Source organism: Tachysurus fulvidraco, chromosome 14, assembly GCF_022655615.1.
Source record: "Tachysurus fulvidraco isolate hzauxx_2018 chromosome 14, HZAU_PFXX_2.0, whole genome shotgun sequence".
NCBI classification, from domain to species: domain Eukaryota; kingdom Metazoa; phylum Chordata; class Actinopteri; order Siluriformes; family Bagridae; genus Tachysurus; species Tachysurus fulvidraco.
Genome location: NC_062531.1, coordinates 17,595,019 through 17,620,203, shown reverse-complemented (window position 1 = coordinate 17,620,203; position 25,185 = coordinate 17,595,019). Strand labels below are relative to the sequence as shown.

At 36.8% G+C, this 25,185-nt stretch overlaps 1 protein-coding gene across 2 annotated transcripts; it reads right to left on the bottom strand.

Annotated features, from left to right (window-relative positions):
• Nucleotides 1-1,231: 1,231 nt before the first annotated feature.
• Nucleotides 1,232-24,253, bottom strand: map3k12 (mitogen-activated protein kinase kinase kinase 12). Of its 2 annotated transcripts, XM_047800176.1 has the most exons (14): nt 23,983-24,253; nt 21,404-21,910; nt 20,810-20,993; nt 19,109-19,300; nt 18,327-18,485; nt 16,300-16,458; nt 15,392-15,500; nt 15,139-15,248; nt 13,893-14,009; nt 13,132-13,251; nt 10,222-10,900; nt 10,047-10,114; nt 9,049-9,334; nt 1,232-4,899 (listed from the first exon to the last, which is right to left on the bottom strand). In XM_047800176.1, exons 2-14 carry the CDS (start codon nt 21,816-21,818, stop codon nt 4,786-4,788), a joined length of 2,712 nt encoding a protein of 903 aa, XP_047656132.1. In that variant the 5' UTR covers nt 21,819-21,910; nt 23,983-24,253; the 3' UTR covers nt 1,232-4,785. The 2 variants fall into 2 exon arrangements, with proteins under 2 accessions (XP_047656132.1, XP_027026814.2); XM_027171013.2 differs by lacking the exon at nt 23,983-24,253 and having other exon boundaries at nt 21,404-22,901.
• Between the last annotated feature and the right edge of the window lie 932 nt (nt 24,254-25,185).

The window sequence follows — 25,185 nt, the reverse complement described above, 5'->3', positions numbered from 1 at the left end:
TGTTTACTTTTTATTTTCCAAGCACCATCTAACTACACCATGCTTTCACAGCACAGTGCTGAGTACTTTTAGAACTGAGTAAACAATATGAGCTTTCACCCTTGGCCAGTGTTCAAGTGCAGTTGTACAAAATTGTGGAATGATACTGGAAAGTAACATAAACGGATCCCATAATGCCACTTATTACATAGTTTTACATTATACAATGGTGGGGTTTTTTTGGGTAGAGATTAAGCCTTGTCATAAAGCCTTAAGAATATAATCACAAATCTTTAGAATACTTGTTAACCAGTGCCCAGAAAACTGCCCCATAGTGATTTATTAATATATCTGCATTTACATCAATAATTTCACTTAAATATTATTTTCACTTTATATATACATTGGTCAACATGATTACTGAGATAAAACAAACTTGAGAAAAAAGATTCTCTTCAAACCTAGGTTCAGCACCCATACCACCTGAAGTATATAATAAAGATTTGCCTGATGTCTAGTTATTAGTGATTTACTTCCTTTTTAACCAAAGGTGGTCATCCAGGATCAAATCAAGTACTTATTTGAGTGGGTAGCTATCTGCACAGAATCTCATGGAAAATCTGTGGGGTAAGATTTTTGTAAAGGAAATCTCAATCAATACAAATTAATGAATATATATACTGTATATATAAAACAATAAACAATGTGTCTTAGCTCCAATTTGAAAAAGGAAGATACTCCTAAATGTTTTTTGTTTGTTTCTAAAAGTTCATACAAAGAAAATGTTTCACTAAAGAAAATAAAATCAAAAATAATAATACAAAATTGGTTTTGGACTGATTTTTAGGATAACAGGCATTATCAAATGCTCTTTAAAACATAATATACAATTGTTGTTTTTCTGTGTACATTTTCATGAATAAGTGTTTAATAATCCAACTCCCAAAGCACTACACTGTTTAGCTCAAAAACATATTTCCCTACTCTCACTACATCTTTAGAAGACCCTGATTAACTGAGTCAGGTGTGTTAGACTTTGCATGACAGTACAATTCCAGGAGGTGGAATTAATTCTAAAGGAAAAATTCATGACAGTCCCCATATGTTGTGCTGACTCCAAAAATATATTCAAAGGATATTCTACAAATCTACACACATTCTGCATTTCTTTTTTACCCACATCCTTTGTTCCTGACGTAAACCTGTAATTAAACATTTAATTTTAGTGTCACGGGCAGGTGATAAGTTAGTGTACATTAACATTCTATTATATAAAGTGCCTACAAGCAACACAAGGCTATTACACACATTCAAGGTAAAAAAAAAAGGAAACATTTCTCAAATTTATAAAAAACAATGAATTGAAAATTAAAATGCTTACAAACAGATTTCATGCATTTTGTTCATTATACCTCTTAAAACTATGAAGTTAAAATCCTCATACATCCAAAAAAGTCTTTTGTTTTGTTTTACACCATGTTTTTTGTTTGTTTGTTTTTTTACAGGAAGTACAGAAAATAAAAGTGTTATCTTCCGAATATTTGTAATGTACATATTGCATGTCCCTATTAAAGGAAAAAAAATCTTAAGATCAGGAGGCAATACGAAGAAGAAAATATTAAAATGTTAAATTCAAAGTTGCTCCTAAGTTGTATCTTAAAGATTCTAAAATGACACTTGATTCAGTGATTGTAGATTGTTTGGTGAAAGTTGTCATGCTTAAATTCTTGTATTAAATTAAATGTTTTCCAGCTATCATTAGTTGGTCTATTATTACTAACTTATTATTAATAAATCCAATCTTCAATTCCCAAATGAATTAATTTTTTATTTAAATTTCATTCAAAAAATGTGTTCTTAATATTTGTCAATTTTCCGTGGCAATTTCCTGGGCCCCATTCTTTATAGATTGTTTATAATAAGCCATGCTTTTCTAAAATATATCATTTCAAAATTCATATTTGATATCAAAGTTCACGTGAGTTCTTAAAGACAAGGGCAATTTATTTTTTAATTGTGAAAATCTCTCATGCTGTCTCACTTAGTATAAGTCAGAAAACTGGCAAAGAATGCTGCTGTAGAAATGACAAAAGCGAGAGCTTTAGGCCTATATAAATATGCAAATCACATTACTTGGTGATGTGCTTATGAGGAGTATATGGTTAGGGAAAAAAGATTTCATAAATCTTGCCCTTGAAAGTATGCTGTGCTTTGTCCCTCTGGTGGAGCCAGTCCCAATCCTAGCTTGAAACTATAACTTATCATAAAAGTTAGCACATAGTACATTGCTATCTACTGTATCTATTAAGGTAAGGCTAGGCTTAAGTTTAGAGCTGGGTTAGGGTAAGCATATCACAACAAATTTAAACATCTATAACAAAGAACTGTTTTGCATCCATATGCCTTGAAGCACCTGATCAGAAAATTATTCTAGAGAAAGTTAGAGATTATGTCTTTAGAAACTAGGGCCAACTAATATCTAGCCAAACACCAAAGACCCCTTTTTTGTTCTGAGAGTCTAAAACAATTAGAACCTGTAAACCATAAATACTGCTTTTGTGCAATGGCAGAAATGAGAAATATATATATATATATATATAAAAATAAAAACCTACTCAAGACATGGAACAACAGCTGGGTTAGGGTAAGCATCTAAAAAAAAGTAAAACATCAAGTTCTTTTTTTGCATCCACATCCCATAAAATCAAACAAATTGTTCTAAATGCCAAATAAAAAGAAGCAGACAAAATAATATTGACAAACATTACTGTGCTACTGATACAAATAATTGTTCGGCTTCAGGGTTTTTTTTTTTTTGTTTTTTTTTGTTTTTTTTGGTCTTGAATTTATTTGATAAAAACGTGTACCTGATAATTCAATTGCAGTAGCACAAGAATAGGTATATCCTGACATACTGATTGGACATTTCTTAATTAAGTGGTAAAGATGATATGAACAAAGCCAATATGTAAGATCAATAAATTCAGTATTAATACGTAGTGTTCATATCAACAAAGTTCAATTGTGTGGTGAATGCTATTATCATCTTTAAGTTAGCACAGTAATTATCATTGACTAGCAAACTAAACAAAAAATACTTTTGCTACAAATAATTACAACTTAACTGAATAACTACTGCATACCTCCTGCTGATCCACTCATTACAGAAAGAAGTGAAATAGTTCAGAACTCTTTTCATTTAAGCAAACACTGGGCCTCATTTATCAATCTGGATGCAAAAGTTTCACTTGTAAATTGTTTGAAAGTGTATTGACACTATTAAAGTGGTATCAATTTCCAGTTTGGAAAAACATTTGAGTAAGGAGACTTATGTGAACCTTGATTGAGTTACAGTTTTTTGATCGATTATGCTGAGTAGTTTAAATAGTTTGAATAAGCAATTTATTTCAATTACACAAAATTCTGTGAAAATCAGTTGTTTTATGTTAAATCAAAACTAGAAATCAATTTCAAATTAGATAAGCCATTCAAGCCAAATAAAAGTAATGGCACCCTAAAAGAAATAAAAGCAGTTAAGTAAGTGTGTGTCTGTAGAAGACACTGCATTGGCTGAACTGCACTATCGGAAAGAGGTTATTTCCACATTTGGTTGTTTTGTCACTCAGCTCACTATGTGCTATGCCTTTCATGAAGTTTGTTTAATTTATGGGTAATTGGAATTGATCATGTGAACATAAAATACATAAAAATAGTAAAAAATAATATAAATGTTACCAAAACATTTGTAAATCTGACAGGATTTTTTAGTTTGGCATATGAGAATTTTTACACACAGATTTTGTAAATAATTGATAAATGAGGCTCAAAGTCTGTAAAACAAGAGATAGTGAGTGATATATTTTAAAGACTTAGAAATAGATGCTAAATTGATGATATTTATAGTGTTTATATGTGTTGGGCTAAAAATGCCACACCTGCTAATAACCACTGATGTTTCTAGCTATAGTTTCTAGGGTGTCTTCTGCATAGATTTTTTTTGTTTGTTTGTTTTGTTTTGTTTTTTGTTCTATAAGAACAAAAGATAATAATTGCTTTGCTTGTTCTCGCCTGTTTAATTTCAAGAATTAATTCCTGCACTCATCAGTTCCCACACCAATCCCACAGGGTAAAATTAAATTGTCATAGAATCTTGATGGTTGAAAAGAAGCCATAATTAGGAACAAATATGTATAGGGTAGGGGATGTAGATATGAGGGTGAGTATGTTATTATAAAGCCTCCCGATAATAAGAGTCAGCACCTTTCATAATCATTATTTATGGAAAAGTGTGTAGCCCTATTTTTGTTGAATACATAAATGAGTTCAAGTATAATAGGTATATGTAAGTACAACTATAAGTAAGACTGTAATTTCAAGCTTTATGAGTATATGTTGAAGATGATTAGTAAAGGAAAGGAACACCTGTAACCTTGAACTTGCTTTGGGTAACCATATTTTTAAAAAAAAATCAGGGAAATTTTAAATTATTACAAATTCTAATTGATATGAGATTCATTTACAAAGAATGGGGCCCTGGTCTTTGGAATCTCATTGACATCAAGTCACGCTTGTACAAGTATGTTCTTAAAGTGGCTAATATTTGCTTGTTTCATTAATCAATTGAATCTGCATCACCAGTTTGTTACAGGCCCTAATATAGGCAAATTTCCTGGTGTTTGTGTATGTTTGGTGTATCAGGTGTTTCAGTGATACTACAAATGTGGAAGTGTGCTGGTAGATGTTTTGGTGAACATATATACAATATTTACAAATGCACAGGGTTGGGTGTTTTTGTATGCACGTTTGTTAGTTCGGACCCTGACCCCAGCCTCCTGCACTTGGGGGGCGACTTGGTTCTCCACTCCCCGATTGGTCAAGCTCAGCACTGTCGCAATCTGAATCTTCACACAATGCTCGGGTCTGGCAAGGGGACACAAAGATACAGTTTTAGATGATTTAAAACTGTCTGCAACTGCATTTCTTTTCAATAATGATAGTGTTTTGGAAAACAAGCACAAATATTAAAGGATAAGTTTTTTTAGCTAGTAATGATTTGGTTTGATTAGGTTGTTTAATCATGGCATGTTTACAAATGTTATGAATACTGTAAAATAACAATATATAATGAATATACTTGATATAATGGAAATTACTATAATAACAATAATAATAAACTTTATTTTGTATAGCACCTTTAAAAGTAGCTTCTCAAAGCGCTTGACATAAAAGATAAAATTAAAAAATCCACATAACATTACAGACACTAAAACTAACCATACAAAAATTAAAAAGCCAATAAATAACAAACAAAGATTTGTAAAATAACCCCAAGATTATAAAATGAATATTATAAATAATCATATTTCCATGTAAGTTTCCATGTCAGTATTTCCAGGACTCATTATAACATAGCAGGACAGTCAGCATTATAATATTTAGAAGTCCACTTATGTTAAAAGAATAAATAAATAAATCACGTGTTTCCTAGTATTATAAAATAATTTGCATTGGAATTTACAAAACGCAGTAAAATTAATGAATTAATTGTCTCAAGAGACGTATATTTTACTTTTCATATGATTTCATGTTAAACTGATCATTCAATTAATTCATAGTAGACTACGTTTATTGCCATCTTTCATATTTTCAGATACACACATTATAATTATTATTATTTTTTCATTAATTAAATTCTAAATTTTGCTGCTGTTCCTGGTGGTCCAGCAGCAGGATCCCATGCTCTCGCCGCTGTGACAAGGGCACTGATTACTGGGAAGGGAATCAGTGTTGGTCCCAAGCTGGATAAAATGGGAGGGTTATATCAGGAAGGGCATCTGGCATAAAACCTGCAGCAAGTCAGATGTGTGGATCGGATATATGCGAACAGTTCTTTAAAAGGTTTTTGTCAGTTGTTGTCTTTGACAAAAACTATTGTGTGGTGCCTTCGGTATGGTACTGCACAAATTATCCATCACTTTAGGGAAAACTGATCAGTTAAAATAAAAGAGACATTGTTGTTTATCATTTCTAACTAGATATTGAATATAAAGAAAATATAGTGAGGAACATGCTTAGTGATGCAACAAAGATAACAGCTTCAGAACTGGATAGCAGGAAATCTTATGGTTGTTGAATATCAAAATATTATATCAGACCATGTTTATAAAAAGAGGTTTAATTAAGGAAAATAAAAAAGGCTGGAAACACTAGAAACAGAAACAACAAACCAAAAGACTACAAAAAAGACCAAACCAAAGACAAGGTGTCAGGAAACGGGCTGACTTAACAGATAACATTTCAAGCCCAAATGCAGGGATAACATAAAAGGGGGTTTGTTAGGAAAAAATAACAAAGGGCTAGAAACAGAAACAATAAAACACGGGAACACAGAAGCAGGAATACAAACACAAATAATTAGCGAAAAACAGACGCAAGACAATCGGTATAAATAGGGGTGACAATCATTGAAACACAAGGAACAGGTGTGCAGAGGCAGGGCCAGATAAACAAAGGGGGCTAACACACGATACCAAAAACCAAAACTAAGACATCCTGACACAAGGAACAAGAGACAAGGACTCAGCAAACAACAGGCACAGGATAACAGGAAATCATAGAACACAAGGAACAGGTGTTAAGAACGAATTAAGGATAAGACGGGGCTAACACATGTAAACAGAAAACAAAAACAAAGCTGCACATGGTACAAAACACACAAAAACTGCTAGAGTGTCCCCCTAGTGTCCAGACAGGGAATAATCACAGCCATTGCTTACAACAGCAACAAAAAATCCTTCCTATGAACAGCCCATCTGTGCTGCACCTATAGCAAGCATAAATAGACGTGCAAATGGAATCATGTGGTATAGCATTTTTCCCATTTTGAAAATCATTAGAATGTTTTTAAGATATTGGAAACTGCATACAAATATAAAGCATGTGATATACACTGAGATATATGCCAGTGTATCAGTGACAGATGCTCCTTTGCATATATTATTTCAAGCATTCTGACCAATACCAGGATCATTTAGCAGAAACAGTGGTTTCATTGTAAAGTGGAACTTACAACAATAAATCACATGCATCCAAATCAAAACAGAAATAGGGTTGATGGAAGTACTCCAGCCTCAGCATTTTATCTATATTGAACACCTTTGGTGCAAGAATAAGCTCATTTAATAAGTTCCTATTTTATTTCCCAATGCATGACCATTTATTCATTAGTAGGTTTACTGATATTTTTGTCCGGGGTAACTGTAAATAATTCTGCCTGTTTGACATTGTTCTGTTTGCCTGATTACTGGACTGTTTCTGACTTTGACTGATGTCTGCCCTGCCCAGCCCTTTTTGATAAAATGCAAGATTGTCGTTGAACTCCAGTCCTTGTTGTTTCCCTCTGAGCGATGCAAATTGGCCTTTATCATCTCCCTGCTGTCTGGAAGAGCCAAGTTGTGGGCTACTGCCGAATGTGAATGCCAATCCTCGCTCTGATCCTACTGCAATCCCTTTTCCCAAGAATTGCACAAGGAGTTTGACTCTATGGACCCCAAACCTGACACCACAAGGACCCTGTTCGAGTCATCACAAGTCATCCATTCTGTATCTGAATATGAGAGGCGCCAATCCAACAACCTATGCATGGGAGCAGGACGTTTCATCCTCGTCTGTCCAGCCAAATTACAGGGCTCGTCACCGAGGAGGGGCCCAGTGCTAAGGCAGCTTCCCTCTGCACCCTCTGCTTCTGATTAACAAACATTGGGATTCAGACTCTGACCCTGCAACGACCTCCGATGAGCCACCTACTGACCTTTCTACCATCCCAGCCATATACCCCGACCTAAGCCAAGTTTTCAGCAAAGCCAGAGCATCATCTCTGCCCAACACAAAAAGACCTGTTCACCTCTGCACCCATCCCGATTCTGCCAGTACCAGCCTGACAGTTTGTGGTAGAGGTGGATGCCTCGGATCTTGGTGTCAGAGCCATTCTGTCACAAAGAGACCCCAATCACAGTCGTCTCCAGCAGTGCTTCTGGTGGCCATTATTTAAAACGGATGTCCAGGACTTTGTGTCAGCCTTCATGGTCTGCACTCAGCAGAAAACACCCAGAAGACACCCAGAGGCCCTCCAGCTGGGTTTCTCTGTCCTGTCTCTGTGCGCAGAATTTGTTACGGGCCCCCAGTTTACCTCTAACATTCGGAGAGAGTTTTGCCAGCTCCTAAGGATCAGAATCTAAGTTTTTCATCAGGGTTTCATCCTCGTTTTAAAGGACCAACCGAATGGCTGAATCAGGAACTAGAGATTGGGCTTCTGTCTTGTGTCCTGAGGAACGTGCATCCTGGTCCTCCAACCTTGTGTGAATAGAATTTACCCAATTCTCTGCCATCATCTGCCACAGGTCTCTCTTCCTTCCAGGCTGCCTATGGTTACTAGCCTCCGCTGTTCTCTAACCAGGAACTGGAGGCTTTTGCTGGAGGCTTTTACCTTCCATGTCTCCAGACTTAAACCTGTTCAAGCCTGCTCACTGCCTGCTCTATGATACTTTTGCCTGGTTTGACCTGTACTGCTCTGGTTTTGGTTTTAGATTTTTGTACTGTTTATCACAATTTTTTGCTTACCCTATATTGATCATTTTGCCCTTTATTGGATTACTGGACTGCCTATGACTTTGGTTTCTGCCTGCTCTACATTGCCCTGTTTGCCTGTTTTTCAGATTACTGGACTGTTTCTGACTTTTTTATGTCTGCCCTGCATTGCCCTGTTTGCCTGTGTTTTGGATTATTGGACTGTATGCAATATCGAACTGTGCCTCCCCTGTTTTAAGACAGCTCACATTAAAGACTCTTAATTTGAAATTTGATCTATGTATTGCTTTTGGGTCCTCGCATGCCATCCCTGACAACATGCCAGATTTTAGGCATTTTAACTAGGAACAAGAAACACTTAGGTGTGTAACAGATTAAGTGATTAGTGAGGGAAAGGGTTTTCCTGAATTTAAAAATGAATGATTATGACATATAAAGCACCCATAATTGCATGTATTTCAATTATGGAGCTAGAATTTTCACCTCCAAAATGTTTTGTTCCAGATCAAAGTTTGCTCTCTCCTGTTCAAGAGCAGCAGCCTCCCTCTCTGAGACTGCAGGGTCTGTGATGTCAGCGGGGATCTCAGAGCCCTGTGAGATGAGGTCATCACTTCGATCATCCAGGCGCTCATCTGTATTAGTGCTGACCACATCTGGTGTGCCGCTGTGAGAGTGGTCAGTGGTATGGCCTTCCTCTCCATCCGAGACAGACAAATTCTCTGAGCTGAAGGTGGATACCGACTGGCACTTAGATATACTAGTTGGCCGTCTGAAGATAAGGCAGACATTTCAGGAAACTGGTCATTAAAAAATCATCTGATAAGAATGTTAAAATAATGAGACTTTTTACTGTGGATTAGGTCATTTTATTACTGACAACAACTTAAAACCTTTTGTGTTTGTGTTTGTTTAATTTCTTTAGAAAACATGAAAATAATTACTTTTTAAAGACAAAGCTGCATTACAGCTATCACATAATTATCATTTTTTTGTGAAAAACAATGTAGCTTCAGAGTAGCAAGGTGAGAAACAGTGATCATTTACAAGGAACTTTTACAATTTACATTCACCAATTATTCTTTAAAATGGCGACAAAGCAAAAGGAGATAATATATTTTCAATGAAAGCTGGCAACATGAGTAACATTAACCAACTTGATATCAATGCAACAAAATTGAGACAAAGGTTAACTTTTTGCAAATATCGAGTTACCAACAATAAGACTGAAGACAATAGCGCACACATGATCTGTGACAAAGTGCATGCACTGCTTCTCCTTTATCTCTTATGAAATGATATATGTATACAGTCTTGAATTTTATATATAAACACTTTTCCTTTAGTATGTTATAATTTAAAGGAAAGAAAGCAATTTTAACACATGGAATGATAGTTATGCCAGCAACAGATAAATATTATTAACTATGGCAACACAGCATTACTGTTTTTGTTTACAAAGCTTTAAACATGCTTTCACTTACCGTCTCCTTGGTAGTTCCACTTCACTATCTACTTCTCCCTCCTCTTCCTCTGAAGACACACCACGGCGCTGTGTGACACAATGTACACAGTCTTGCATTTACTTCTTTACAATTCAGCTTATTAGTACACATTAACCTTTAGTAATGTGAGAAAGAGTTAGAGGTAGTGACACACCTGCTTGCGTGTAATAGCTGCTCTGTAAAGTATAGCTGATGGAGTCAAATGACTGCCACTAGCTCCCCTCGGCAATCGAACTGCCCCAGTTCCATCCTCTCTTTCCTCCCCCAGAGAGTGTCCCCGTCCCACAGCCACACCTCTTGCGCAGCAGGGTGAATCGGGACTGCTCGAGAAAGGGAGCGACGCAGCATCCTCGCTTGCTGTGTCGCTCCGTGGTGGAGTTTCATCCAATCCCACAGCAGCTTCAGCCACGCCTCGGACTCCGCTAACAAGCCCTTCACACACACTCAGACTTCCAGCCCCACCACTGGCTCCGCCCTCAGCTCCATGGGTTGAGCAAAGCAGGTCTGGGCTGGAGGAGGACAGTTTAAGTGGGGGGGCTTCAAGCTGGCTTCCTCTTGAAGCAGTTCCCACTGTTTGTTCGGTAGCTGGAGCACCACTGGGTGGTGCAGTGCTCAGTGTGGGTGTTTCTCTCTCTCTGGTGGAGGTACCAGTGGAGTGCTTGGGCCCCGAGAGATCACCACTGCTTCCCCGGCCCCCCCTGCGATGCCGCGTTTTAACCCTCCGGGCACGACTTGGTGAAGTAGAGGTCCGGTTTGCACAAGAAGGAACCGTTACTTGCACCACGCCAGGGTCCATTTTAGGGAGGATGACCTCTGATCTTAGGAGGTCGGGTCTGTTTATGGAAAAATAAGAAGATTTACACAAATAGCCATTACAATTTTGTTATGCAATCGGTCACTAACTAAAGTCCAACCTTTGAGGATAAGACACACCATATTGCTTTAATTGACCTGTTAGAAGTGTGTGTTTAGAACTTTTTTAAATTTCATTCCTGCATAAAGTTTGACCACTCCTTCCTGCTCCATAATCCAGGGAAAAAGAACAACTACATTTGCTCACCTGTAATATTAAACCATTCATGTCATTCCAATCTTAAGCACTAAGCCATGCTAAACCTATCATGATCCAGAGAAGCATTTAAATGATAATTAAGATAATTAAAATCTATAAACCTGCTTGTCAGGAACAGTTTGGACCTTTTCCCTGTCTGAACACTAGGGGGACATTTTGTCTCATGCCATAAGGTTTGTTTTTGTTCACAAGTGTTAGCTCCACCCCATCCTTATCTGTTCCCTCTGCACACCTGTTCCTTGTGTTTCCATAATTGCCTTCCCTATTTGTACCAGTTGTCTTGTGTGTGTTTTTTGCTGATTCCTTGTGTTTCTGTGTTTGTGTTGTCTTTGGTTTGCTGTATTTGGTTTGATGTTACGTCTTCTGGTTTTCTCTTTTCTGTTCCCCGGTGTTTTTTCGATGTGTTTGTATTTTTCTTATTAAACCCCCTTTTTAGGTTATCCCTTGGGTCTAATTCCACTCTGTGGCGACACCTTTTTCTGGCACTGCTTTGTGACAATGCCTAATTTTAAATGTGCTATACAAATAAAACTAAATTCAGCTAAAGACTAGACACACAGAGGTCAGAATGTCTTGAACAATATTTTCATGTTTTTTTTTTTGAGAAACTAAGGCAGTTATATAAAGTATCATATGAGAAACAAATTTATTCATAAACTGTAAGAGTCTGTACACAAGAAATCTGTCAGAATGTATCTAGTTTCCTACAAGATCGCCAGATTACTTAAATTTTATACATGGATTATGGTGTCAAGTTTAAAATAACTTATTTATATCAATTGAGCACATTTTGTGAAACCCTGGAATTTTATTAAATCAAACATTTAAATATGAAACATATAAATATGGGAAAATGGATGCACACATTCTATATCCATTTAAATAAATTATATATTAAATAAACATTAATAAAGAAAACAAGATAGCACAAATCTAGACATTAGGCAAAAGCCATATGTACTGTATGTTGACATGCTGCATTGACTGAGCTTGCATTAGGGTGCTGGAAAATGTAACTTTTTGGAGGGAACACTTCTGCCATTTTTTCAGAGGGTTGAGGCCCCAAGAAGTTGTTGTTTACAGTGATTTCAGAATAGTTATGAGGCATCGTTAGGCACAATACTGTAAAACAAAAAAAAAGTTTCTTTGCTAATTCTATTATTTATAGTAATAGTATAAAAGAATTCTGTAGAAGAACAATCATTCTTCAATCAAGCAATGTAGATCTTCATGTACATTTAGCAAAACACTAATTATAAACAGTTTATACTTATTTATAATAGACTGTATAACCGTTATTGAGAGGGAAAATCTTTATCATATGTCTCAGTGCCACATTTGACCATGTAATAGAATGGGTACTAGCAAAAATTTGGTCTATTATTGTATGTTAAGGTGCTTGAGAAATTGTATACTGTATTTTTTCCCTACAGAAATTGGAAATTTATCAAATCTCTTTCAATCACTCATCCACACTTTGCCTGCCCAATAAAGCAAATTTCAAAACAAAAATTAATATTTTAAAAAATTTATTTGACTTAGTAATGCTGATGTGTGTTTAAAGAGTAATTTATGACTTTTTTGATCATGGCTCAGCCAAACACAAACTAGATTGGCTCCCTCTCACTTAATTCAAGCTAATGTGTCTTGTAAGAAATGTGTCTTTATATTTTGGATAATTATTTTGATATAAACTGAGTATAAATATATTAAATCTGCCTATGAGAAATTCCTTTTCTTTTTCCACTTTATGTGGTTTTGTGAACATTACTATATGTTATTCAGTTTTGCCATAAAATCAAATGGCAGTAAAAAAAAAAGCTCCAATGGCAGTATTACTTCACTCCATGTGGGTTATTCTGACCTAACCAGATATATACAGGATTAATCTTCTATTACTATTAAACTTCTATTACTATTAAAAACACAAATCTCAAAGACACATAAAGTACAACATATCTCAAGAGAGCAAAGATATCCTTCTACACCCACCTCTTGCCATGTGAAGGAAGCTTTTGGGGTACGTTCCTCTTCTTAATGAGTTTGTCCACTGTGTTTGAAGGATGGTGTTTGAACAGCCCAGGATATTTCTTATCCAGGCACTGCTCCCTTCTGTAAATACAATTTTTATTTTTATTTTTTATGTCATAAAATTTTTTAAGTGAATTTTTATGTGCTGGGAGAAAATACTTAAACCATAATGCTTATGCCAGCATATTTATCACTAATGTTTTTTTTCTCAGAAACCACCATGAAGACTGACATTTGAGTCAGAAGTGTAGATTTGGATGAGAATTTTTTTTATCTTATGGTACTGTGCCATATGCTCAGGTTTTTTTTTTTTTAAGGTATTATGACCTAAAATCCCATTACAGGGCAAAATTGCACACACTAACACACCCATTAACACACTACATATAATTTAGAGATCCCAATCAGCCTAGAACTCATGTCCTGGGGGATAAAACTACAGTACCAGTACCAGAGAGATCACCAAAAGCACATGCATACTCACTATACACATAGGTCAGAGGCAAAAGTATTAAACACTAAGACACTGTTCTCCTGATACCATCCCCACCCATACATAATCATGCATATCTAGTTGACTATTTTTTTAATTAGATATTATATAAACATTACATATTATATATGCTGTATATATTAGAAATTATATATATTTCATGATGTATAGTCATGATGTACTTAATATAGAAATAAATTTTAAAAAAGTGTGTGTTTTTATTTTTTACCTAAGCAGTTCTTTTTCTTTCAGCTCTAGCTGTAGCATGACAGCACTCAGTTCCATATAAAGGTTGTTGGCTCTTTCCAGCTTCCTCTCATAATGCTCTCTGATGTCAAGGGCATGTCTGTTTAGAAACACATTTAAAATTCTGCTTTGAGGTTTTTTCAATATCTCAGTTGAGCATTTTTCAAAAATAAACAAATAAACAAACAAATAAACAAATAAGTAAACAAACAAACAAACAAACAAACAAAATATAGATAGATAGATAATAGATAGATAGATCACAGTTCTGTTTATTTACAAAATTGGAGTATTGGAAATAAGACCCTAATATAAGTTATTTCTCAGGAATATAGTTGTGGGAAACCTGGAAACTGAAGAAGCCAAAAGGAGGTGCCCATGGACATAAGGAGAACATGAGAAACTCCATACAGACAGCAGCCCAAGTTCACTGTGCCACATATACTATTCATGACTAATACTAGCATTTTCTCAAGTATTCTAAATTGTTCGCATGTATTCAGTATATTAGTCTTATAAATATGGTGCTAATATTTACACAGAGGTGCATTCAAATAAATATTCTACACAATTTTTCAGTATTTAGTTCACACTAAAAATAGCAGAAAAAGTTCATTTCAAGTACCTGATGAACTTGAAGATGATGCTCTTATTCAAATGGGAAAAAAAATAAGTGTTGAATGTTGGACACTTCATGCATTCAATGCCTGCAGCTTTAGCTGATGTAGTGGAAGAGGGGTGGGGTTACCAGGTGCTAATGCTGGATGAGAAAAGATTTTCAAGATATCTGAGGGAAGACATCTTAAAATGTCTTTTGAATTAACCAAAGTGATTTATTTTTCTTCATTTTGAAAAATTCCCCATTTTCTGATAAAGCTAGCAGCATCACATCCTGTGCATTTGACATAATTGTCCATCAACTGGGAAGCTTATTTATATTTCCAGTAGTAAAAATGTTTAGTGTACCATTTGAGTCAATACTACCCTTCTAAAATTCATACACTAGACTGTAGAGTACATTTTGTATAGTGTATGAGCATAGTGTGTTGTAGGCCATTTTGCACCCAGCTAGAGACTTTCTTCCCTATGCCTGGGAAAATGAATAGTGATTAAAAACCAGCACTTTTGATTCCCTGATTCAGCAATAACCATAATATTCTGACAGTAGTGACAGAATAGAATAGTACTTTTAAATGATGTTCAATGATTGTTGTTGCCATAGCACTGACCTGAGCTCTTCACGGCGACGGTTAATGAGCTCCTCGTCTAGCCGGTGCAGACATGTTCCCTCAGACTTGATCTTCTCAAAATGCTGTTTGACCTCCTCACGCCATTCAGCCTACACCCACCAAACACACAAGCACACACATATACAGCCATGTATACAATAAAGCAGAAACGCAGAAAAGCTTGAACACGTGTATTTTTTATTGCTATTGAAACAGCCACATTTATGTCTGCATGTTTGCATGGGTGTGTTACCTGTGATTTGAAGTAGGTCTCCTGTGGTGTGGATAGCACATCGGCTGAGGCAATGTCCAGGTGCAGCAGAATCTGTCTGAATGATGGTCTATTTCTGGGCTTGCAATTCCTGTGCATACACCACCATTAACACAGACTTAACTTAGCTACTTTGATTTTAATTTACACTCTTATTATTGGATCAGTGTTTAATTGTGTCAAGTGTGGCTAGGGTTTAGAGCTTTTACGTTAAGTGAACACTGAAGCTAGCTTTCTGATGTCATGCCTATGATGCACTGTTAACATTGTTGCAAAAATGAACTTCATTCATTCATTCATTTTGTACCTCTTATCCGAACTTATCAGGTCACGGGGAGCCTGTGCCTATCAGGGGTCATCGGGCATCAAGGCCAAAAATTAACTTTTATTTGGTGCTTAAAACATTAGGCCAAAACATTAGATACAAGTTCCCTATAGAGCTCCACCAACAACAATAATAAAAATAATGAAAAAAGTTCCTAAAGAATCCACAGCTGGGTGGAGCCTTTATATGTTGCCATGCCAATGCACAGAATGACTGATAGCCTACAGCAAGTTTATGTCAAGAACACAGACAAGTTGTGTGATGCAAACTGTGAAAAGTACTATTGCATTTATTCTATTAGCACTTTCAGAACACCATCTCTCCAATCTAATTAATGGACCAAACCTGTTGTATTTATGACTATAGAATAATAATATCTAGAAGTTGGTAATATTTGTTTCTGAAATTGAGTTTCACAAGGAGTTTCACAAGGGCTCACCTAATTAGTCCATTCAAATTAGAGAATCACATGATCCAGAATTAGTAAATAAAGTTTATAGGTTAAAGTTAAAGATAAAATAATTTTTTCCCCCCAATTGTAGGACTTTCTTTTCATTACTCTTACCAGCATTGTTTTAAGAGGATCTTAAAACCATCAGGGCAGCTTTCTGGCAGAGGCAGCTGCAAGCTGTTGTTGCCCACTCCCCAGATAATAGCTGAAGAGTCCACGTCTTTGTAGGGGATTTCACCTGTGAGCATCTCCCAGAGAACCACCCCAAATGACCTTCAAAAAAGATTGAAAAGAAGATGAAAAGCATGGGATATTGTATGGTGTTGGGTGGTATGTGTGTGTATATATACACCAAGTTACTGTGAGTGACTGTTTAAATACATTAGGACTGTCAATAGATTACATTTTTTTAACCACGATTAATCATACTCTTTTTTGTGTGATTAATTGTGATTAATCTCGCACTTACAGTGAAATTAAACATGCACTATTTATTTTGTGTAACAGTTTTATTCTTGACAACATTTCACAAAATTGCTATATCCCTAAAGTTAAATAGGTTATTTAGCTATTTAGCCTATAGCTAAATTGCTGAAAATAGGCTTTTTGCACAATACTCGTAACTTTGCAAGTAGAAACTGTGATGTGTATTTCTTTAAAATTATATTTTAAACTCGATGAGCTTCGACGGTAGGCCAGTTCTTCGTTACAGTGTATGCACACACACAACTTATACAGAGTGCCATTTAATTTTCTTTTAAAAGAGAAATTTCCGCTTGCGTCATTGTAGATACTACGAGTGATAAACTCCCGACCCCAATATCATCTGCGTGATGCAAATAACATTAATGACACACATTAATGATTTGTGTGTTTCACCGATTTGCGCTTTGTATTAATCGCATGCATTAACACGTTAACACTTACAGCCCATACAGTATCTCACAGATGTGAGTACACCTCTCACAATTTTGTAAGTATTTTATTGTAAATCATTTCATGTGACAACACTGAAGAAATGACACTTTGCACAATGTAAAGTAGTGAGTGTACAGCTTGTATAACAGTGTTGCTGTCCCTTCAAAATAACTCAACACACAGCCATAAATGTGCCATAAATGAGCCATATGAACTGCAGGCCACAAAAGTGAGTACATCCCTAAGTGAAAATGTCAAAATTGGGCCCAATTAGCAATTTTCTCTCCCCAGTGTCATGTGACTCGTTCGTGTTTCAAAGTCTCAAGTGTGAATGGACAGCAGGTGTGTTTGGTGTTATCACTCTAACTCTCTCATACTGGTCACTGGAAGTTCAACATGGCACTTCAATGCAAAGAACTCTCTGAAGATCTGAAAAAAAGAATTGTTGCTCTACATAAAGATGGCATAGGCTATAAGAAGATTGCCAAGACCCTGAAACTGAGCTGCAGCACGGTGGCCAAGACCATACAGTGGTTTAACAAGACAGGTTCCACTCAGATCAGGCCTCGCCATGGTTGACAAAAACAGTTGAGTGCACATGGTCAGCGTCATATCCAGAGGTTGTGTTTGGGAAATAGATGTATGAATGTTGCCGGCATTGCTGCAGAGGTTAAAGGGGTGGTTGTCAGTCTGTCAGTGCTTAGACCATAGGCCACACACTGCATCAAATTGGTCTGCATGGCTGTCATCCCAAAAGGAAGCCTTTTCTAAAGATAATGCACAAGAAAGCTCGCAAACAGTTTGCTGAAGAAAATCATACTGACATGGATTACTGGAACCTTGTCCTGTGGTCTGATGAGACCAAGATAAACTTATTTGGTTCAAATGGTGTCAAACATGTGTGGCGGCAACCAGATGAGGAGTACAAAGACAAGTGCGTCTTGCCTACAGACAAGCATGGTGGTCGGAGTGCCATGGTCTTGGGCTGCATGAATGCCCAAGAGGGTTAAGACAGTCCTGGAAAATAATGGTGGCCACACAAAATGTTGACACTTTGGGCCCAATTTGGACATTTTCACTTGGGGTGTACTATATTTTGTAGCCAGCGGTTTAGATATTAATGGCTCAATGTTGAGTTATTTTGAGGGGACAGCATGTTTACACTGTTATACAAGCTGTACATTCACTACTTTACATTGTAGCAAAGTGACAAAAATGCGCACCATATATCCACTTTCTCTGAGACAGGTTCATTTCTTATAACTTCTGGTGCCATCCAAGCCACGGTGCCAGCAAAGGACATTTTTGTGCTCTTATCTCGCAACTCCTTTGACGTGCCAAAATCTGAGATCTTCACTAGGTCATCATGGGTAATCAGCATACTAACAAAAGTGAAAGAAGACAAGATAAAACGTGAGCAAATCTTGTATACAGTAGAAGCATGTTTTTTGCTCCATTGCTGCTGCCTTGTTAAACATGAACATTAAGCTACCTGTACCAGGAAATTTCTGGCGGTACTTGTCTTCATGAACAATAAATTACAAACCAATATGCCTGGGTCTATAAATCAGTGTTTCTACACATCATAACATATTACACTGTGTGACATAGATTCTGTGTTTTAGACTATTCTGATCCACAATGGACATTTTTGTAAGTCAGAATCTGGTGTTTTAGTCACAAACGTGCACTTTTCACTTGATTTCACTGACAGATGCACAGTCTAAACAATGAAAATTGTAGCATTCAGTAGAATTCAGGGACAGATGTGAAATGCATGCCCATACTCACATATATCTATATGTACACACATCCAGGTATAAATATCGTATGTATATGTATATACATAAGATAACCGAGACAGAAAATATGCATATGTTATTTATCCTACCAAGCTTGGGTGGCATGAAGAGCACTTACAGAAGCCAACAACACAGTCTCTGAATTGTATATGCATAATATGAAAATGCCCTGGGGTAACTAAAGTAATGAATACATATCATACTTAGGTGATTTGAGGTCCCTGTGAATGATCTTGTGCAGGTGGAGGTAGTTCATGCCCCCTGCAATACCCATGGCCCAGTCGACGAGCAGTGATGGTGTAATCTTTCTCCCTGCTCTCAAAACCTCGTACAGCTGCCCCTGTGCACAGTACTCCATGATAATGCAATAACATGGAGCTTGTGTGCACACACCCCTAAATACATGAACAAACACAATCATTTTCCAAAAAATCTTAAAATCTTATACAAATATTTATATGCTGTTAAGGAAAAAACTATATTAGGTAAGAATACTTTTTAATTAAAAAAATGGAGACGGTCTGTAAGTGTGACAAGTGTGATAGTCAATGTCTACAAAAGTTCTCCATGGTCCATGAATTTCAGTGAATTTCCTTATAAAATGATCAAATTGAAAAATTGTGTACCTGAGAAAACAAATGCAAATGTCAAAAAATAGATTTGATTAGATTTGTAACTATTTACTGTCATTTATTTGGAACTTTTTTCTCACTTTTTAAAGCATCTATACTTCATCTATTTTGCAGATGTTCCAAGACTTTTGTACACTTGTAAAATTTGTGAATAATTGTGAAAAATCTGTAAACATTTATGTCCAACAGCCACAAACATAGCACAAGCACTCCATAGCCAAGAACGAAAAACTATACAGCTCTAAGGTTCGAATCATAATTTGGCCAAAACACAAACTAACACTATTTCTGTATCTTGATTATCGATTACAACCCAAAACTGCTCAAGTCTGTCAAAAGTAAGAATAAACATCAATGGAGTATACACACCTATAAATATAAAATATGTTACATTTTCTTTGAATGTACAGTAAATAACATCCAACCATCTATTCTGCTTTAATTAATACATATCATTTAACAAATCATACTATGTTGTGTATTTTTGCTTTTCATCATTCCCATTTTCTACATTACCACGATAGATGAAATATTTCCAAATATTAAAAAAACTTTGAGGTCAACACAGCACTGTTCCTTTTCTAATTTTAATGTTTTTCCTGTAACATTGCTTTACATTATCTGTAAATAACAGAAGCAGAAGGACTTGCCCCCAACTACATGCTTACAGTTAGATCTACAGTAAGTCAGTAGAAAACATAAACATACAATCTTTCCACAAGCCATCAGACTTCTCAATAACTGAGCAAAATACACACACACTCAACTGTATGGACTGCACTAATCTGCACCAAATACACACTCTTCCAATATACATCCATGTCTACAGCACCACCCATATCAAACTGTTTACATGCTGTTTTGCACACTGTTTTGCTATCTTTGCAAATGCAGTTTTGCATAATTCATTACAATACCGCATATAATTAAGTGTTCATTACAGTATTTTTGAACAAGTACTATTGAATATACAGTATGTAGACTGGTTGGTGTTTTGGTGTATTGTCTTTTGTGTAATGTCTTGTATTGTTTTGTATCGTTTGTTTGCACTGTATTTTGTCTTGCACTGTTAGCACAATGTTGAACAGATGCACTTTATGTGGCTAGGACTATGTAGTATGTCTTTGTTCTATGTAGCACCATGGTCCTGGAGAAACATGGTATTATTTCACAATCTACTGCATACATGGTTGAAATGACAATAAAAGCTTCTTGACTTGACTTGATCTTATGTGTTTACAATCTGGCACAATAGAGATAGTGTTTACTTACTTGAATGTGATGATGTTGGGGTGCTTGAGCTTACGGAGGTGTTTGATCTCGGTTTCCTTGATGTCTCTTACTTTCTTCACAGCCACTTCTTCACCATGAATCTTGCCCAGGAACACTGCTCCCTGAGCCCCACTACCCACCCACTGGAGCTCTGAGATCTCCTCAAAGGGCACCTCCCAGGACTCTGAGGAAACCATTTTGGATGCTGGTTTATTACATTTGAACACAAAATTACTGGAAGTGAAGCTCAAACTCAGTATGCAAGTTTGAAGAAGTGTTTGCATTTACTTTGACATGATATTTTTTCCTATCCAAATATCAATAAATATCTGCATTAATTTGATGTTTTTCTCAATGCAATTTGAGAAACTAATGTATACATGTAAAGATGTTTCCATTAAAAAAGCCTACTCAAAATAATTTATCCACAGAAGTCCAAAGTTTCTTATTTAATTTATTAGGTTAATGATTCAGTAGCACAAATAAAACTAAAGCAATGTAGCTTTTCGTAGGTCATGAGTGTATAAAAGTCATACTTTGATAAAAAATAAGCAATTCACATTTAAAAAATGTGAGGTCATTTAAATAACTCACCTTCCTGGCTCTGCTTGTTTTCAGTTGAATATGCTTTGCCAATCATGGTCCACACCGGCTTCAGGCAACCAAAAAGTCCCTCCAGAAAGCCTCCTCCACCTGCCTGCAGCCTAAAGCTCTCTGACTGGTTGCGCATGGCTCCCCCTTCAGCTCCACCTTCGTGCAGCTTCAGCACACTGTTGGAGAACTGTGCAGGGTCATCACTAGGAGTGGGAGTGTTGCCCCGTGTGTGGGTCCCATCCCCGACAGGATCAATGGACAATACATTGCGTAGGACACATTGCGTGGGGGTGAGTTCAGTATCCGGGGTACATGCAGCCACATCAGAGTCTGGCCGGCGAAATGGAGTGTCAGAAATTGGGGTACTGAAACCCGAAAGGGAGGGGGAGGGACACTGCTCATGGACACAAGCCATGGGCAGCCACACTCATCTAAGAAACCCCAAAATTTGGAGCCCTTAATGTTCACACAAAAGGGATTAAAAACTGATGTTTAATGTCAAAATACCTGGAAAAAGAAATGAGACAGTCAGTGGGGTGACTCAAGGGGCAATTACTGTTTTTGTCATTTTTTGAAGTTAGATTGCTTGGTTTTAAATGCTGTCCTGTGTACTATACTTGTCATCAGATTAAAACATTACTCATTTCATTGTACAGTTTCCCTGTATAATTGTGAAAAATAAGACTTGGAAGCAGAATATTTTGCCCAACATTTTACAGTATATGCACACTATATGGCCAAATGTATCTGGACACCTGGCAATCACAACCATATGTTCGCCTTCTCCAAACTGTTGCCACAAAGATGGAAGCCTATATTTTTAGGACATTGTACGAAATAGCATCACAGTTTCCTTCAATGGAACAAAGGGGCTTAAAATTATTTCAGCATAACAGTGTCACTGCACAATGCAAGCCCTACTATAATATGGTTTGCCAAGGTTGATGTGAAAGGTTAAAGTCACCTGCACAGAGCACTGATCCCAACCGAACCGAACACCTTTTGGATGAACTAGAACATTGACTTCATCCCAGAGCTCCTCATACAACATCAGTGTCTGACCTCACTAATACTCTTGTAGCTGAATGAGCACAAATCCCCACAGATATACTCATAAGCTCCCAGTAGAGTGTAGATTATTATAACAGCAAAGACTAACTAAATCTGGAATACACTGTTCAATATGCACATATGCTGTGATAGTTTATGACTTACAATCTTTTTTAAATAGTGTATATGATTTCATAAGACTTTCATAAGATTGTTTCATCATAGCATTCCCCATTACGATCAAATAATATCACAAGGACTTATAGGACTGTGTAAGACTTGTGTAACAAGGCAAATTATCAAGTAAGGTAACTCAGAGCTTAATGTTTAAAGCTGCTGTCACTGTGTTGGATCAAGGATCTGATAAATACATAAATGTCAACGGAAATCCAAAATTGGGCAGGAAGCCTACAAGACTGGGCTGATAACGACAACAACAACAACAACAACAACAACAACAACAACAACAATAATAATAATAATAATAATAATTATTATTATTATTATTATTATTATTATTATTATTACATCTAGAATTAAATATAAAGCTGTGGCTATATTATCACTATATTATCAATGAAGTATTTTGTAATGATATATACTGTCTATATAATATTTAGAATCCTAATAATAACAGTAATAAGAATGTGACATTAGGTGTAGCTGTGACGCCAGGCATACAGTTAAATGTTAAAAACATTGTTTATAGTGTATGTATTCGTCCAGCTCATTTATTGCTCCATGAAGAATAATCCGTTACATGGTTGTGAATCATTCAGTCTTCTGAACGTTACGGTGTTTCCGTACGATGCTCCAAACCCACGACGCTACGTAAAACCCGTGCGTACGTCATTCAACGATATGTCGAAATAAACACCAGTGACAGTAATCTACCAGTGACAGTAACTTGGCAGTACTCTTTCATTAGTGCAGCGAGCTTAGTGGATTGCAGACATAAACAGTAGCATACACACCTTCATATCACATGATGTGGCCTGTGTGTGCGCGTGTGTGTGCGTGAGTGTTTTGACACTAAATGTTTCCCGCAGCACCAACAACGACGCTGTGATTTCAGCACCACCTCTATCCACTTAACGTCTACGCCAAAACAAAGCCCTAAATAAATCAGCTCGCGTTGGGTAAATCGCAAATTTGCGTTAAACGGTAGGTGGAAAAAACAAAAACAAAACACCTTCAACAGCCACAAGCCTTAATGGCCAACGTGAGATCATTCAACCATGCGCTCCAGAGCCAGCGCAAAGTGCCGCAATGTCTGTTGAGAACATGCACGCATGCGCGCGCACGCACGCGCACACACACACACACACACACACACACACACACACACACACACACACACACACACACACACACACACACACACACACTTTATCGTTCATTTTCTTAACGTTATCATCGATTTCACAGTCGTGCCTCAACGCGGTACGCCTTTCTGTTAAACCGAGTGAAGCACGGAGGAGAGGCGGCGCTGTACTGCTATTTTAGTTTATTCACGAATGAAACATTACCGTTTCTCACGAGCTTGGTGTTGTCGCGTTGTCAAGTGAGGGGTGGGATCAGATTTTTTTTTTCTCTACTCAGATCCCGGCTGCAACGTCGTTTCTTTCTCTGTATCTTCTCCACTTGCCTTCTCTCCTTTTTTTCTAAGGATCCCGCGTAAGTGCAGTCGAGTCAAAATGAGTCCCCATCGGGTAAACGGGGCCTCGTCGATCAAGCTGAGAAGAAAAGGGGGAATGAGCTGTCCGGTGCTGAAGCTGACGTCACGCCGCCGTGTCACGCGTCACTCCCGCGAGGGGGCGCAATGACGCTCTAACCAAAATGGTGCCTCAATCCGAGCAACGTTGAAATGGTACCTCAGGGTTGCCAGGTTTCACTTACATTAACTAGTACGATTATTATTCATAACCAGGAGCGTTTTCAGCCCAAACAGACGTTGACACACAAGCTTCAAATCTGGCTATTTAACTAACTTGCAAAATGTATTCTAATATGTAATAATAACACAGGGTCCTAATAAACTCTCGTATTCATTAATTTTCAGCAATCACTTTCTCCTTTTCAGTATACTGTAAAGAGCCTATCATGTGAATACTGGGTATATTTAATAACTGAGTTATCACTGGTAACTAGCAGGAATGGTACATTCCACTGATACCGCACAGCCCAATGTATGCCTAAGAGTTACTATATCCTTCCTTGAAGTTCTGAATGAAATCTAATCAATTTCTACAGAGAAAAGGCAAGGCGTGTGCGCATACAATGTGCCTATGATGTACATAAGCACATCTGTTGCAAAGAAGAAAAAAGAGGATTATGGAGTGGACAATGCCCATCTACCAGAAATGAATGTTCACCAAAGTGACCTTGTTTTCAAAGCAAAGGCTGTGAAAAAGAAATAAAATGTAACTTTCTTTTCCAATGGCAGATATTTTGCTCTAGTTTCATGTTATTTGGAATAATTTTGAGATGTGTTTGCCCTGGATATTTTGTTCTATTTTGTTCTGTTATACACACAGTCTTTAGTCTTATCTGCAAAAGGGTGGTGTGACTACAGTATTTCATATCAGACAAATAGCAGCATGCTTAACTGTCGATTGGAGATGATCTGATTAAACAAGTGAAATTAGATGTGGCACCTGTCTGGTTGGAATGATACTAGGTTTACTGGTGTGCAGTATTAAATTAGCAGTGTGATTTCTGGATTACAGTTA